The sequence below is a fragment of the Clupea harengus genome, chromosome 16 (assembly GCF_900700415.2).
Source record: "Clupea harengus chromosome 16, Ch_v2.0.2, whole genome shotgun sequence".
Taxonomy (NCBI): Eukaryota; Metazoa; Chordata; class Actinopteri; order Clupeiformes; family Clupeidae; genus Clupea; species Clupea harengus.
The window spans coordinates 3,201,463-3,216,682 of record NC_045167.1 but is presented as its reverse complement, the minus strand read 5'-3'; the positions used below and the strand labels follow the sequence as shown (position 1 = coordinate 3,216,682).

The following is a 15,220-nucleotide window of genomic DNA, read 5'->3' as shown; positions in this document are numbered from 1 at the left end:
TCCTGTCTGGCTGCTTCAGGTTCCACCAAAGCATTATTTGCTTTTGTTCATCCTAAAACAAATATTTATTCAACTTCAAATTCTTGTCTATGCACACCATTCTTCTCTAATCACAGTAATACAGGCCTATAGAATGTCAAAAGAGTTTGACTTGAAAACCATAGTATGGCCAATGACAATGTTCTTGCCTACAATTACAATAAGGAGACTTGAGAGGAATTCCATGTGACCGCTGCTCCCCAAACGTTTTTCTAAGGCAATCCTCAGCTGTCACCCTGAAAGATGTTGCTTCCTCTCGGCTAACTGGCTGGGGCCAGATGGATCATTTGATCTGGGATGGAGAGAGGATGTGGGGGGTGGGCTGGAGGGGCGCAGAGAATGAAGGGTGTGTGTGGAGAGTAGGGTTCTCTCACTTCTAAAGTTGCAGCTGGCAAAGTTCACATGACATCATTAACCAGTAATGGCCTCTGCGAGGAACCAGGAGTGCCAAACATGCCACATCATTCACTCATTCACTCGCCCATTCACTCACTCACTCACTCAATATCTCTCTCTTCCACTCACTCAGTCATGGTCTCTCTCTCTCTCTCTCTCTCTCTCTCTCTCTCTCTCTCTCTCTCTCCCTCTCAGTCCCTCTCAGTCATTCTCATTATGAAATGGTGAGACTGCTCTTTAGACTTCTGTCTACTTCAAGCACTCTTTCAGAGAAGTGCTTATTAACGCAAACTAGACTCACTAAGATGCATAATTATTTTCACTCATATCATCACAATCACATTGCCTTGGGGCTTTGGCGCTCCATTCATGTTTTTTTCTTGAATTCCAATTGTCAAACCACTGAGACGTGGCTCTCTAAATTAACTGTCGGCACGATGAGTAGCAGCAGATGGGATGTGTTGTTACACTGAGCATGTCATTGTATTTTGGGCCACAGACCACAGCAATTGTCTGTCATCAAACTGGGTCCTAAGGTTTCCCTTGTTCCTGTTGCCATTTAAACCTAGTACTTTCATCATTCATCATCATAGCTCCTAATTTTAGCATACTATACTTAAACCCTAAAGGGCAACGAAGTCTTCACAATAAGAATGAGACATTGGTAGACAACACCCCTCGCAAGGAGGCCTTTTCATTTCAGATGTGTGTCTGAGGTATGGCACTTGTGTTTTGGGGACCCAGTAAATGTATACTCTTGGGTATTTTACAATTGGAGCGGGGGTCCAGTCCCTTTTTGGACTTGTCGTTGTTTGGAGACAGCCAGACAGCGTCCTGACCACAATCACATCCCCACACACTCGCAACACCCAAAGTATTTTGGAAGCTCACCTCTCTGGCAGGTCTTGAAAAAGATGGCATTCTGTGGGGTCCTTAGGATGATGTTTCCACCACCATCCATGATCAGTATGGTGACTTCAAAGGCGGCCACACCATCCTGATCACCTCGGCAGGGAAAGCCCACCTGAACCACTGATTACAGAACAGTTTTTCAATGAATACATTATACTAAAATCACACTAAAAGCATCATATAAGCAACCTCATCTCTAAACAATGTTTCTTTGAAAAGTACAGCTAACAGCACAGAATACGGTGAGCACACTCAGAGAAGGAGTTATTTGGCTAGTCTCCGAGAAAAAAAAAACGTCTCTTATGGGTTATTCTGACAAAGAATTTTAGAAACCGGTTGGACAGAACATGCGTAAACACACAACTGTTATGTAAAAATACTAACAAAATCTGAAATCATTTTTTTTATATGAACACACAACATATAATTCATTGTTATCAAAGGAGATCAACGTGTTTGTATGTTCAGTGTATGCCAACCTGAGGCCTTGTGGGCCACGGAGCCAAGTAAAGGAACATTGACTATTGGGTCATCCATGATGTCTTTATCCAGAGAGCGAAGGGTCTGGAACTCATAAAAGTACTCTGCCTATAAATAAGCATAACACAGGGCTTTTGTTAATTTAGAAAGCTCTTCAAATACTCTAATAATGCAAAGTGGTCCAGAATAACAATTGTCAGTGGTACCACAAAACCTCTGGATAATCACAGTTGAAGCATATTCATAGACCATTGTTCTCTTTCTTTACAGATTCCTGAGAAACCCTAATCATTAAACCTGGCACTACCGTTATCAATTGTGCATAGTACCAATGTAATGATGAATACCAACTACTCCAAAAGAGACACAAACTCAAATTCACAAAAGCACACACGCCCCCCAGCTCAGCTCTTGATCAGTGTAAGGTGTTTCTTCTCATGGTGTGAACAAACTGAAAATATCTCCTGAAAATGTACATTCTCCACTCTTGTATACAGTTCTGAATGAAGAAGCCATTCCACTTCTGTGGGAGAGATTTGTGTGATTGTGAAAAAGTTAATCTACTGCCATACCATAAGTCTTTCCACTCTAAATGATGTCCTCAAGTCTTTGAAAATTACACACTTGTCAAATAACTGTGATGACACTGCAAAACACACAAAGGGAGATGAAAGGCTCTGGAGGAGACGCAGTGATTTCTCCTCTCTCCCAATTTCACCGTGTAAAAGCAGCACAACGTTTGATGAAGGAAAAAGTACACAGCCCGTGTGGAGAGCCATGCTAATCCTGCAGCTGAATGCTAATAACCAACACAGATAACTGGCGGCCAGCCTTTTATGCCTGAAGCCTTTGTTCTTAAGCCTGAGCGGCTTGCTTTGAAGTGTGGGGGCAACAGGGCCCAGGAAAGCGAGGTCTCTCTCTCTCTTTCTCTCATGCACCTAGTTGACATGCAACTTGTGGATTCTAAAATGTTCATTCACATCATTCATTAGGGGCACTATCCCCATAGCTTTCACAACAATAACAACCACAACAAAACACAGAAACCCTGGGGGAGGAAGACAACCACAAGGAGGTGGATGGAGTTCTGAAACTAAAAGATTCCCTTAAAGCAGATGTGCAGCAAAATTACATTACACAATTTCTCAGTGAATGTCAAGCAAAACATTTTGAAGCTTCTATACTATATTGTATATAAAACCAATTGCTTTGCATTGGAATTTGATGCAACCTAATCATTTTTAGTACGAAGCATAATCGTAAGTAAAAGTAAAGTGTAAAAGTAAAGTGCGTTACATTTGCAATAATTCGCACAAAAACTTTGGCAAATGTCAAATTACGTTTGATGGTCACTGCATGCTTTAAGGAGACCGGCAAAAAAGACGGACCGTAACCATTTTGCCACTTCCATTCCCAAAGCTGTTAGTAATAACAAAGATTATCAACAAGCAATAACAACACACAAAGTGATCCCAAATGGAACTTTCCCCTTCCAATAAAGCGAAGCTTCTGGCACGCGTCTGAGAATTTGACCAATGTTTTCGATGCGCAGATGGGCCAGATGTTTGGCACATGCCCGCAGAGGCGGGATCTCGGCAGCTTTTCGCTTTGATCCTTAGACGCAGGTCTACCACACCAAGATGTCAAATACCGCAAGAGATGGGAATTACAAAATTAAAAAGGATTAAACTACATTTTTGGACAGGCTCAAACTGTGAAGACCTGAAAAATACTCTGCTACTGAAATATAAGCCCTGAGAGGTACACGACATCTCTGTTAACCCACCTTCTATAAATTGCAAGTGAAAAGTTAGGCTACATCTGTTTACAGACCTTCATGTTTTCGGATGTTGTAGGCTCTATCAACTCAGAGCAGTTGCCAATAACAACTGTCGGTAGGATAGACTAACATATTAATTTGCCACTTAGGCTACAGTCTAATGGCAACAGCTTTATTAGGCTACGTCTTCTATTTCACCATTTCATATGCTTTTCATTTTGCTATGGTCAAGTCATTGGTTAATTTATTAAACTACCAATGAAAAGTCATGATTTCACGCTCGTGTTAAAAACTCGTGAAAATAATGTGTGCTACAAGTTCTCTCTATATAAAAAGTGCCGCTAAAATCATACAGTACCTGCCCTGTTGCTTGCCAGGTGAAGTTCACGTGGTGTATATTGACAGGAATTGCGGGCATCCGCTGCTGTGCTTTTTTGAAGTCGTGAGTGAATGGGGCCATTTTTGCCTCTGACACAATTAAAATATCCTCTTCAAAACCTGCCGAATCATTAAACAACTTCAGAGGCATGCTTAACACATTTGAATTACGAATACAAGGTAGGAGTTATGCTATAGTCGGTTAAAAAACAATCATAAAATGCAGAATATGCCAGGTTAATAAATAAAAAAAATCTTGCAGTGGAGAGAAGGCTACTCAACGTTCAGAAGTATAGGATACAGTTAATTGCTTTGCTTTCGCCATTTACCAATTAGTGTCCTAGCCTGGTTTGCATCGATCCACATGTACAAACTTCCTTGCTCTTGGGCAGCTTCGGTTAACAAACTTCCCAAAAGTAGAATAAAGCTCGCCTTTAGGCGGAATAGTAACGCAGGTGTCCTTGAAGCCATTTTGCGCAGGTAACTCTAAATTGCGCTATAAATGGTCGATGTCTCTGCCTGGGTCTTTTCCTCGTGTCCTTACAACTGAATGCCTCTGGTCCTGGATTGACAGAATGAAATGCCTGAACTGCGTCGCCAGCTACTTGTATTCCACGGCGCTCTGTAGGACCGATTGTCTTCCACAAGGTGGCGCAAAAAGACAAATGGGAGGCCATGATTTAAGGCTTCAGCCAACTACGTTGTAGCACTTTTGACGAATAATTGGCTGTCATGACACAGCCTGTCGCCAAATTCTCATTTGTTTCAAGAAAAAAAAAACAGTAGCCTAGCCCTAGAACACACCAAGATATAAAGCCTATAATGAAATGAAATGTAGTAAGACATCTAGTCACACACACGATTAGGCAAACATATCACTTTATTTTGATAGATTTAAGAAAGGCTAAAGAACAACTTCATTTACCTCACAGATATGTGAGCGTCAGATGGCTTTATAGGCATACATTATGATAAGAAGCATTATATCTAGTCCTTAAGTGTGACAAAGACGTATTTTGCTCTACCATAGACTACCTATTGTCAGGGATGAAAGTGATGTCTTTTATTGTATGCATGTGATTTTAGTATTTATGTAGACTAATAGAGGGATTCAGTTCTTGATGTGACATGATTAATAATGAAAAATAAACTGCTGCACGCTAGCCTAATGCCATTAAGATAAGCTAATTGAAAAGTATATGCATCTAACCTAAATCTTCAGACTTTATCCAAATAAAGCTGTTGCGTATAGACACTGAATTTCGCAAACCAACCGCTAAGTGTCAAATACGATCACATCCTGCAATATAATTGGGCAGGTGGTTAGCCTGTTCATCAGCAGACAATCGGCTGGGCTGTAGAAGTTCAGTGAAGAACTTTTTTCTTCAAGTTTACGGTCTGGGTTTGCTCCATCTACGTCACTTCCTCCACAGCTTTCTGTGTGAGTTTCGAGCTAAGATGGCGTCTGCACAGTTAACGGATGAGGAGCTTTTCTCTGAGTTAAAGCTCTTTGGATTCTTCCCAGGCCCGATCACAGAGAACACGCGGCCCGTTTACTTGAAAAAACTCAAGAAACTACGTGAAGAGCAACAACAGCGAGGGTCTAGATTCGCGAAAACGCGAAACAGCGGCAGCATCAACAACAACAGCGGCGGCAGTGGTAATAGCAGCAACACAGCGGCGGGAGCTTCGGGACCCAAAGCCAGGCCAGCCAGCAATGACGTCACGCACCTGAGCACAAGCCGGAGCCCCGGCGGGCGCCCGACCCTGAACGAAAAGCGTAGAAGCGGGGGTGGGAAGTTCGTTTTGGGATTTAGCTCCGATGAATCGGATGCCGAGGTCCCTCAGAAAAAGGAAGGCCCAAACCATAGCAGCACTAGGAGAGACCGAGGCTCAGGCTCGCAGCGCCAGCAGACAAGGCCTTCAGGAACACCCACTGGCGTTCGCAGGAGTCCAGGAGTCAGTGTGAACAACTCCTCGCCCGCGCTTCTAGATAGTCTGAGAAGCGGCACCGGGTCTCCTTGGTGGGGTGATCGAGACAAATCATCAAGCGCTCGCTGCCTACCCACTGAGACAGACGGGAGAGCTTACGGTGAACCCGATGAAGACGACGAATACGAGGAGGAGATAGAGAGGGACACACGGGCTCTGAACGGCAGCAGGGCGTCTTATACATTGCATACCAGCAAGCTTCCCGGGGATTACTCGGATTCGGATGAGGAGAAAGAGGAGGGGGGCACAGAGAAAGAGCGTCAGCGAGAACCCCGGCTTACTTCCACACGAAGTCATACGAAAGCCACACATTCTCCTTACAAAACTTTCAGGGGGTCTCTAAGCGGTCAGAGAAAAATGGCAGTCGGAATTCGAGTAAATGACACTTCAGACGCTAGCAGTCTAGACAGGGCGCGGGGGGAGGAGAACGACGACGAAACCACGGGCGTTGGAGAGTCTGTCCTGAGCGGTGGCCTTCTCAACCGTCACCATCCCAGAAGGTCGGTATACGGCTCAGGAATCATGGACGAAAGCGTAGGGGAGGGAAGTAACAGCAGTCCATCCGCATATCTCAAAAATCATATTGATAGCGGAGATACCAGCAGCAGCAGATTTACAATCGGGCTTAAACCAAGGTATTCCTCCCACAACAGCCTCTCTGGCACCTACCGGCTCAACCATTCAAATCACACGGGCTCGAATCATGCATACAGCCAGCCGACCCACAAACAGAAGCTGTCTGTTCCGGAAGACGAGCTTCTGCAGCAATTTAAAAGGGAAGAGGTTTCACCAACCGGCGGCTTCAGTGCTCACTACCTTTCCATGTTTCTTCTGATTGCTGCCTGTCTGTTTTTCGTGCTGCTTGGCCTCATGTACCTGCGCATGAGAGGGTCTAGCGCCTCAGAGGTGGATGTTGTCAGTAAGTATACCTAAATGCTTTTTGTTTCACTTGTTTGAAATGGTATCTGTGTTTCAGATGTGTATTTTAGTATTTTATAGTTCGAACCTCATGCTTAAGTCCAGTTTCAGTTGTATCTCTCCATATTCAAAACGTATGCTCACTTCTTTGGATCTGCAATGTTTAGGCTGCAATCTGATGCGTCCTCATAGTTGTGGTTGCTATGGCATTCGTTTATTCGAATAATAATGAGTCAAGTTGGAATGCCAGAATGCCACACCAGGTATGTGGTGTGTCACCCTGTCTGTCTCACCCTCTCAGATGATGGGTGGGTATGTGCAGAAACTGAAATGCTTCTCAAACACTTATCTTGATTTAGATAGCTCTGACCTTTAAAACTGACCACTACCTTCGTGTATGGCCTGGTTCCTGGAACTAAAGCCATTGAAAGTATGCTACTAAAAAGTGGCAAATGCTGTACCATATGCTTCCCCTTTCAAGTCCATGGTGGACATGGCCCCCATCCATGTGGTGGTGTGTGGAGGAGGAGTTGGAGTAACCTCACCTGTCAGGTGGTAAGGCCTCATGTTCCCCCCTCCAGGCCCTTAAAAAGCAGGCTGGCAGTACAACAAACATATTTACTTCAGTGAGGTGCAAGTTCCTTTAGCTTGCATTTGGCTTTGAGTGTATAGCGGTTGTTACACCTGATCTTATCATTATGATCCAGTTAGCTTGAGTAGAAGCACGTATGAGCAGTTTAAGTGTGCACTATTTGTGGCGTTGTAATACATCTGTCTGCAAACAGACGTGCTGCGTTTGTTCTCATTTTTGACTCTTGATAAGGTTGCCATAGATAGGGCTCGCACCTGTTGCCTCTCCTCAGGCCTCCCACCATGCAGTTCGATGGCACAGTTAGCCTGGCCTGTGCTAGTGGCGTGCGGTGAGGATTTCCTAGGGAGAGGGTTACGACTGAGACGTGAGTGGCAGACATCTAGGTCACAGACGAGCTAAAGTGGCCTAATTGTTTGGTTCTCCTAAGACGCCCGGAGTGGATGGGCCTGGGCTCGTTTAACTGAAAGCCAGTGAGTGAGTGACCAGCATTTTCCCTGGCTGTCTGCCTGCCACCAGCCTTAGACAGACACACACGCGCACACACACACACACTCGCACAGCAAGTGTTATTACAGGATAAGGAAGTCTAATGTTATACGTCCTCACCTGTTGTCCAATGTAATCTGTTTTGAGACAACTTGCAGGACTAGGCATAGTCTATAGTTGTCTAGCCAGACTGTTGTGTTTTAACACTGTCTCTGTGCAGAGCGGCAGACCATATCACTTATTAAACATTTGGGATCTATGTAAACTGTATGCAAATTTTTAGTAACAAGACTTTTAAGTTTGTCGGATGAAAAGCGTGAAGTGCTCCCAGTCATATGGACGGTTTGTTGCACGTCGCCGCGGCCGATACTCCCGTCAGCGGTGCTCAGTCGTCAGTTTCAGTGCTGCCTGTCGCGGGGCGCTGCAGACGCTCTGTCTGCGTCTGTGGTCGGGGCATGCACATTGTAACCCAGCTCAGCTTGGGCAGGATCCAGCCGGAGGAGTGATCTCCATGTTCAGACAGTGACTCAAGTGTGAGGCGACTGTCTGCACAGTAGTCACTCCCACTTTAAAGCAAGCCGCGTTGGGAAAGATGCTTGTCTTTGACATGATGTAACCCTTTAAGTGGAGCCAGACTCTTTAAAAGCCGCCTCTGAAAACATGAACGTTTGATCAGCATTTCTGTCGCCTTTCTTTTTGCAGTTCGGAACCACCCGTTTGGCACAGCTTTTGATGAAACTTATGTAAGTGTGGTTTGAAGATTCCTCTTTTGTTTGTTTGTGCTGCAAAGCACTATCCAATCAGAATGCAGACTTTTTTTTGACAATACTGTCAGATCTCTGTAGTGAAATGAAATCTTCCATCTTGAATCCCACAGACCAACAAAGAAAAAGACCTAATCCTTAAACTGCTGCTTCACCTACATGATCACCTTGCCGTTGTTGCAGGTAAGCTCCCTTTGTCAACCTCTGCACAACTTTTCTTTTCCCTCCTGTTGGTAACGCTCCATTGTATAGTTCCTAAAAAGTGGTTCCATCTCTAAACAACCACACCCCTTTCATCCAACAGGTGACCATGACTGTGGAGACCCGCAGCATGTGTCAAACAGGAGCATGTCCATGAGCGATGCTGCAGAGTATTTAAAGGTTTGTTTTGTGTTTGTTCCCTACACCACACACAGAGATAGTAATGCCTAGGCCATGTAAGTCCGTATGGCTGTTCGGGTTATCATTTGACTCTGTGTTGTTTGCTGTTCTGCATTAAGCATACAGTGTACTTTGTCTGGGGTCACAGAGCTGTAAACCTCACTTTCAAATTCTTCCCATAACAAAAATGGTATCTGGTATCTTTAGGGCAGAACCTTGGTGTCTAATCAATGGCTTTCTATTCTCCTATAGCTACAGAATGAGGCCTATGAAGAATTTGTAGCCAGTGCTTTGGAGTGGCTAATTCGGACTGGAGAGGATGTGGGCATACAGTAAGTTTCACTTATGTTTCTGCTTCAAGTACTGTGACTTGCATGTGGGAAATGCAGATAGTGCCAGTTGGCACAATTATAAGTGCATTTGAATGTAATGAAATGTAATGTTAAGAGCCAAGTCTAGCTGCAGATTATTGTCTGGTCTGGGCTAAGCTAATATGATTAGTGTTGATGCTAGGAAAGAAAGCAGCCTTGAATCCCAGGCCACTCTGTTACAGGCTGCAGTAGTCTGTGGCAGGCGCCTCGTGCTCGGCTTTATCTTATCACGGCCGAGAGGTCCTGTGAGGAGCCGCCTAAAGAGTCTGTGTCTTGTCCCCCCCCGCTCGCTCAGGTTGATCGGAGCTGTCCCCGAGGAGGCGGTGACGGACGTGTCCGAGATAAGCCGTCTGGAGTCCACCCACCCCAAGATGTCCTTCCTGTGCCGGTTCCGAAGGGCCTTCTTCACAGTCATCCTCCGGGTGCTCCTCATCCTCGCAGGTATGCGGTTTCGCTCATGAGGGTCATGGGTTATGCTTTTCAGTAAGAATACTCCATCCAAATGATCTCGCATTGAACCATTGTACCAAGACCTCATTGTAACCTAATTGTACTCTCTTTCTTGAAGCTGATATGCATTCATTGTGTTCTTGGTCCTGTTGTATGTGTGTGTGTGCGCAGGGATTGGGATTGTCTGGGGCCTGCTGAGCTACATGAAGTACCGCTGGAGGAGAGAGGAGGAGGAGAGCAGGCAGATGTACGACATGGTGGAGAGAATCATCGGTATGCCACAGTAGAAGCTCTCTGCTCTCTGTCTCATAGGACAGAAGGCAAAATACTCTGGTCTTGGACTGAACTGCTGTTATGCAGCGATATTTGAGTGATTTGTTGTTTTTCTCTCTCTGTGTGTGTGTGTGTGTGTGCGCGCGTGTGCGTGTGCGTGTGTGCGTGTGTGTGTGTGTGTGTGTGTGTGTGTGTGTGTGTGTGTGTGTGTGCGCGTTTATGCAGATGTTCTGCGGAGCCACAGTGAGGCCTGTCAGGAGAATAAGGACTTGCAGCCCTACCTGCCTATCCCACACGTGCGAGACGCACTGGTTCAGCCACAGGACAGGTACATTGCTCTCCAGAATGAATGAATGAATGAATGAATGAATGAAGCTTTAGCTCTTACATGTTGAAGTAGTGACGAGATGATGGATGCTGAAAGTGTTCTTCTCTGCTTCACTGTGAAATACTGTGAACACTGCTGGATGTTTTCATGGGTTTGGGGATTCAAAGAAGCTTGAGAACAGGATGCAATTATGATTTTAGTGAGTCTAGGTGAAAGATCCTCTTGATCATTTGTTCTCCTTTTTTACTCTGTCCCATCTACATGGCCAGATATTTTTTGAAATTGTTTTAATTTACCTTCATCTTGGTCTCGTGTGTTTTTGTCAAACTTTTGGAATCGGCCGTCTGACATGGACATTATGTTGCCACCCCGTTGTCAGTGTGTTGGTGTGCAAATGTGTTGGTATATATTTGACCTATAATGAATGAAAAGCTCATAATACAGCATGTAATTGCGTAGGGACAGTGAGTGAGTGTATTCGTATGTTTTAGGACTCCACATGGCAGACTGTTTTTTGTGTGTGCTTGATCCTTACATGTTTGTATTATGGTTGTCCACTTATATTATGTGTGCTTGTACTGTGGACAGCCTGTCTTTGAAGGTTGAATTAGAATTGTGAGGTTTTGTCGTAGTCGTACCACTTTTTCCCACAGATCTTTTTGTATTTACTGTAACTGTTCTAGCTATTATTACAATGTTGATCATCCTTCAACACTGCATGTGTGTGTCTGACCCTTGGTCACTGGATAACCAGCTGTGTGTGTGTGTGTGTGTGTGTGTGTTGTCACAGGAAGAAGATGAAGAAGGTGTGGGACAGAGCTGTGAAGTTCCTGGCGGCCAACGAGTCGCGCATCCGCACCGAGACCCAGAGGATGGACGGAGCGGACCGCGAGGTCTGGAGGTGGCTGCAGCCCTCCCTGTCCTGTGACAAGATGTCCATGATGCCCCCCAGAGTGTGGCAAGGCAAAGGTACTGACCTCACGTCACCCAGAAGTGCAGTCCAGTGTCCTGTTTCAAAAAGTCCAGGTATCCCAGACCCGTCTCCCATATGACAAATATGACAGTGCAGTCAAGAGGCCTCCGATCTTCATGTAAAGGGTCTCTGTGTACAGGCGGTTCTGATCCAAGCTATCTGGTTTATGGCATGCTCATGGCACAGTTCAAATACCCTTTCTGAGATGAATAAAACCTTATTAGTTCAAAGAGGTTCCATCAGGATCATATTTATTGTAGGTTTATTTCCTACATGTTTTTTTTTGGAGGGGGGTAGGCCTAAATGAGATTTCAGGTTTCCCAGAGCAGATGTCATGGCTGTAATCTGATGAGAGATCCTGCGCTTGCGTTACTGTGGCTGTTCCACTTCTCCACTGACACATTCACATTCACAGTCACACAGCAGAATCAGCACGGACCTGCTCTGAGCCCTGTTACATTGGAAGGGGAAAGAATGCGCTTGGTAACTAATTGCTGTGCACACTCAGGGCCAGGCGATGTTGAGTAGCCCTCAGTGGTTTCTTCCGTGTAGTGCACAGTACAAGCATTTGGGAAGGAAATTCCCAACATAGCATGACCAATTTATCTTTACATCGCTTGTAAGATTGATGAGGAGTACAGTGGAACATCATACGTTTAATAAGATTTAATATTGGGTCTGCTGGATGTAAAATGGCCTTCTAATGCTGCCAATGTTAAGAGTTCTTACCCAGAGACCCTGCTGTGCCCGATGACGAGCCCTACTAAACCCTTTGGCCCTCTTAAATCACCCATTACGAACTTTGGGTGACCTTTTGTGCTGCAAAATTTAGATTTTTGGGGCCAAGAAACTGAATGTTACTGGGATACAGTTCATTCATTTGTGTCTGATCTGGTGTCCTATTTCAGCATTCCCACTGGACAAGAGGAACTCGCCGCCCAACAGTTTAACGCCGTGTCTGAAGATCCGCAACATGTTCGACCCCGTAATGTGAGTGTCTCGTGCCTCAACTCAACACGTGCTCACAGACCAGCTCTTAAAGACCATCCATTACGGTGTAGTAACTGCACTGGGCATGGTGGTGATATAGAACATGTCGATGGCAGCGCGTTCAATGCTCACTTTGGATGTCCCCCTTTTCCTTTCGCTATCTATCCCAGGGAGGTGGGGGAGAACTGGCACCTGGCCATCCACGAAGCCATTCTTGAGAAATGCAGCGACAATGACGGAATTGTACACATTGCCGTCGACAAAAATTCCAGAGAGGTAGGTTGCAATTTTCTTGCTCTGAGGAATGTCGCCCCTTAATGACATGAATGAGTTTCTGACGGGGATGAACACCAGCCGCCACTAAGATCATTCATTCATGCTTTCTTTCAGTTCTTGAAAGGAGTTTTCTAGAGTATCTTGAGAAGTTGGACTTGATAGTTTGTGTAAGGCCTGTGTACTTGTTCACATTTAACCACTTAACCCACGGAAATGGCCACACCAAGATTGATCGTATTGATTTCAGTATTCGGTCAAATGGAAACACTGTTTTATAGTCACCATAGAATTGAACCAAACTGTGTGTCTCATCTCATCCTGTGCAGGGCTGTGTCTATGTGAAGTGCCTCTCAGCAGAGCACTCTGGCAAGGCTTTCAAGGCGCTGCACGGCTCATGGTTCGACGGTAAGGCCTAGGAGCTGAATATGGGCTCCTTCTGTCTTTTTCACATTCACACAGGGGACACATGGGAAGCAGAATATGGAGAGCTCAGTTATTACCATGACAGGAAATGGTCAGTTTGCATTTCCTGTGCAGTTTGTAGTTTAATCAGGTGCAATGAAAAAGGAATCAAGTAATTAGGGAAAGCTGATGATGAAACAAATGATCAAGAGAGATGCTTTTGGATCATTTTGTGTGTGTGTGTGTGTGTAAGTGTTAGTGTCTGAAGTCCTCCTGTGTGTGTGTTGCAGGTAAGCTGGTGACGGTGAAGTACCTGCGGCTCGACCGCTACCACCAGCGCTTCCCGCAGGCGGTGAGCTGCACCACGCCGCTCAAACCCTCCAGCAGCCACATGGACACCATGTCAGGCCTCCGCCATCGCTCCAGCACAGCCAACTCCCTGAGCTTCTCCTGAGGAGAGCCCCGCGGCCTCCATCCATCACCTCCCCCCCCATCCCCACTCTCCCTCTCTCTCTCCCTCTTTAGTCTCCCCCCTCTCTAGTCTCCCAGCCGCTCTCCTCCGCACACGTGCCACTCTTCTCGGCAGCAGACGCGAGAGCTCTGGCTGTGGCAGTCAAACGGGGGGGAAGCGCGGATGTGCGAAGGGGCCCGCTCCTCTCGGCACCAGCCAGCCAAAAGCTACGGGGCTCATGGCCGTTTGAGGGGTTGTCAGGGTGACCCCTGAGGGACCCTCCAGACCCCCCACGTGTGCTCTTGAAGGGGAGACTGACTGACTGGCTGGAGCGTCACTGAGAGAACCCCTCTGCTCTGCTCTCCTGCCCCTTCCCCCTCACCTCACCTCACCTCACCTCTGGTGCAGTGGACACAATTTAGATCTCTTTTTATAATACAGAAACTCTATGGATCTAAGGAGATGTGGCTTCCAGTTCTAATGTTCATATTTAAAAAGGTATATATATGAGAGAGATGCACCTCTCTCGGTATTGCGCGCTCTCTCTCCCCTTGTTTTTATGAAACGTCCCTTCCCCTCCTGACACTCAGTGGAGTGGGTGGGGCTCTCCATAGCTGCATGTGCTGGTTAAAGTATGCCTTTATTTAAGCTTTGAATTGTAACATAAAATGTGGATGTTTATTTCTTACAGATGTTTTTTCTTTCGGTGATGTAATCCTTTTTTTTTTTTTGTAGTTTTAGTCAAACAAGGAAGGCATGCACAAACACTTATCCGGGGGTACTGTAAATATATGCTGTATGAATGGTGGAGGCTGAATTTGTCTGTATAGAATGCAAAAATCACATAAGCTCTCTTTGTTTCTTGCCAAGAAAATAGTAACACTGTTAGCATCCATTCTTCAGAGATTGGAGGGAGATGTATTGACTAAGATTGTTCTAGGCTTGACAGGTGTTTGAGAGGTTGATGACCTGATGTAAAGCGCCCGGGCCTGGTGTCACGAGAGGAAAAAATACTGGTGATTGACAGCTGTCATCAGCACACTGGTGCTGCTGTTTGTCCCATCTCTAACCATACATGTATCTCGCTCAGTATTCACTGAAATCCTCCCAGCCAGACTATATTCCATTGTATTCCATGGTTCTATATATATTTTGTATTATCTCTAGCAGCTATGTTTATTTGTTTATGATTGGTGACCGGATGACATTGACATTTGTCTCCACAGACCTCTGCTGGTACATGAGAACAATAACACTCGTAATGCGTTGCGTAAGAATTTTTTTTTGTCGACTTTTCAACTGCCATTTGCCTCACAGAGAGCGTTTTTGAATCGTTCCCTCCGCTCAGACCATGCAATATCACTTCTTGATCAAATATTCCAAAGAAGCCTGTTTGGACTTGTGTTCGTAGGGCTCATATTCCTTGGTCAGGTATCCAGTTTATCTTGATGGGAGGGCCTGCGATGGTAAGAATCGAATTAGATGTGATGGTTCATTGTGGACATTTAGAAGCAGCTTCTTGCTTTCTGTTCAGTGTGTTTTCATTTTTGAAGGGGGGGGGGGGGGGAACTGGACCGTGACAAGAGAG

At 45.4% G+C, this 15,220-nt stretch overlaps 2 protein-coding genes across 2 annotated transcripts in view; one reads left to right on the top strand and one right to left on the bottom strand.

The window, feature by feature from the left end:
- wif1 (wnt inhibitory factor 1) overlaps window positions 1–5,336 on the bottom strand; it is a 13,181-nt gene extending 7,845 nt beyond the window's left edge. The window contains exons 1-4 of the mRNA XM_012823769.3: window positions 4,315–5,336; window positions 3,966–4,105; window positions 1,827–1,935; window positions 1,327–1,467 (exon numbers count right to left, since the gene is read on the bottom strand). Coding sequence (XP_012679223.1) covers window positions 1,327–1,467; window positions 1,827–1,935; window positions 3,966–4,105; window positions 4,315–4,456 — 532 coding nt within the window. The 5' untranslated portion in view covers window positions 4,457–5,336. The remainder of the gene's footprint in view (window positions 1–1,326; window positions 1,468–1,826; window positions 1,936–3,965; window positions 4,106–4,314) is intronic.
- A 5-nt stretch (window positions 5,337–5,341) lies between these two features.
- lemd3 (LEM domain containing 3) lies at window positions 5,342–13,732 on the top strand. The gene is made up of 13 exons (XM_012823780.3): window positions 5,342–6,896; window positions 8,676–8,716; window positions 8,851–8,920; window positions 9,042–9,118; window positions 9,371–9,450; window positions 9,785–9,930; window positions 10,111–10,212; window positions 10,438–10,540; window positions 11,331–11,509; window positions 12,422–12,503; window positions 12,674–12,779; window positions 13,106–13,184; window positions 13,472–13,732. The coding sequence occupies exons 1-13, from the start codon at window positions 5,444–5,446 to the stop codon at window positions 13,633–13,635; spliced, it is 2,682 nt and encodes an 893-aa protein (XP_012679234.2). The 5' UTR covers window positions 5,342–5,443; the 3' UTR covers window positions 13,636–13,732.
- Window positions 13,733–15,220: the final 1,488 nt, after the last annotated feature.

Excerpts from the sequence above, each read along its gene's own strand:
- lemd3 (XM_012823780.3), top strand. The coding sequence starts at position 5,444 with ATGGCGTCTGCACAGTTAACGGATGAGGAGCTTTTCTCTGAGTTAAAG. Across the intron at positions 9,931-10,110 it reads GGTGCTCCTCATCCTCGCAG|GGATTGGGATTGTCTGGGGC; the intron begins GTATGCGGTTTC and ends GTGTGTGCGCAG. Across the intron at positions 10,213-10,437 it reads CATGGTGGAGAGAATCATCG|ATGTTCTGCGGAGCCACAGT; the intron begins GTATGCCACAGT and ends GCGTTTATGCAG.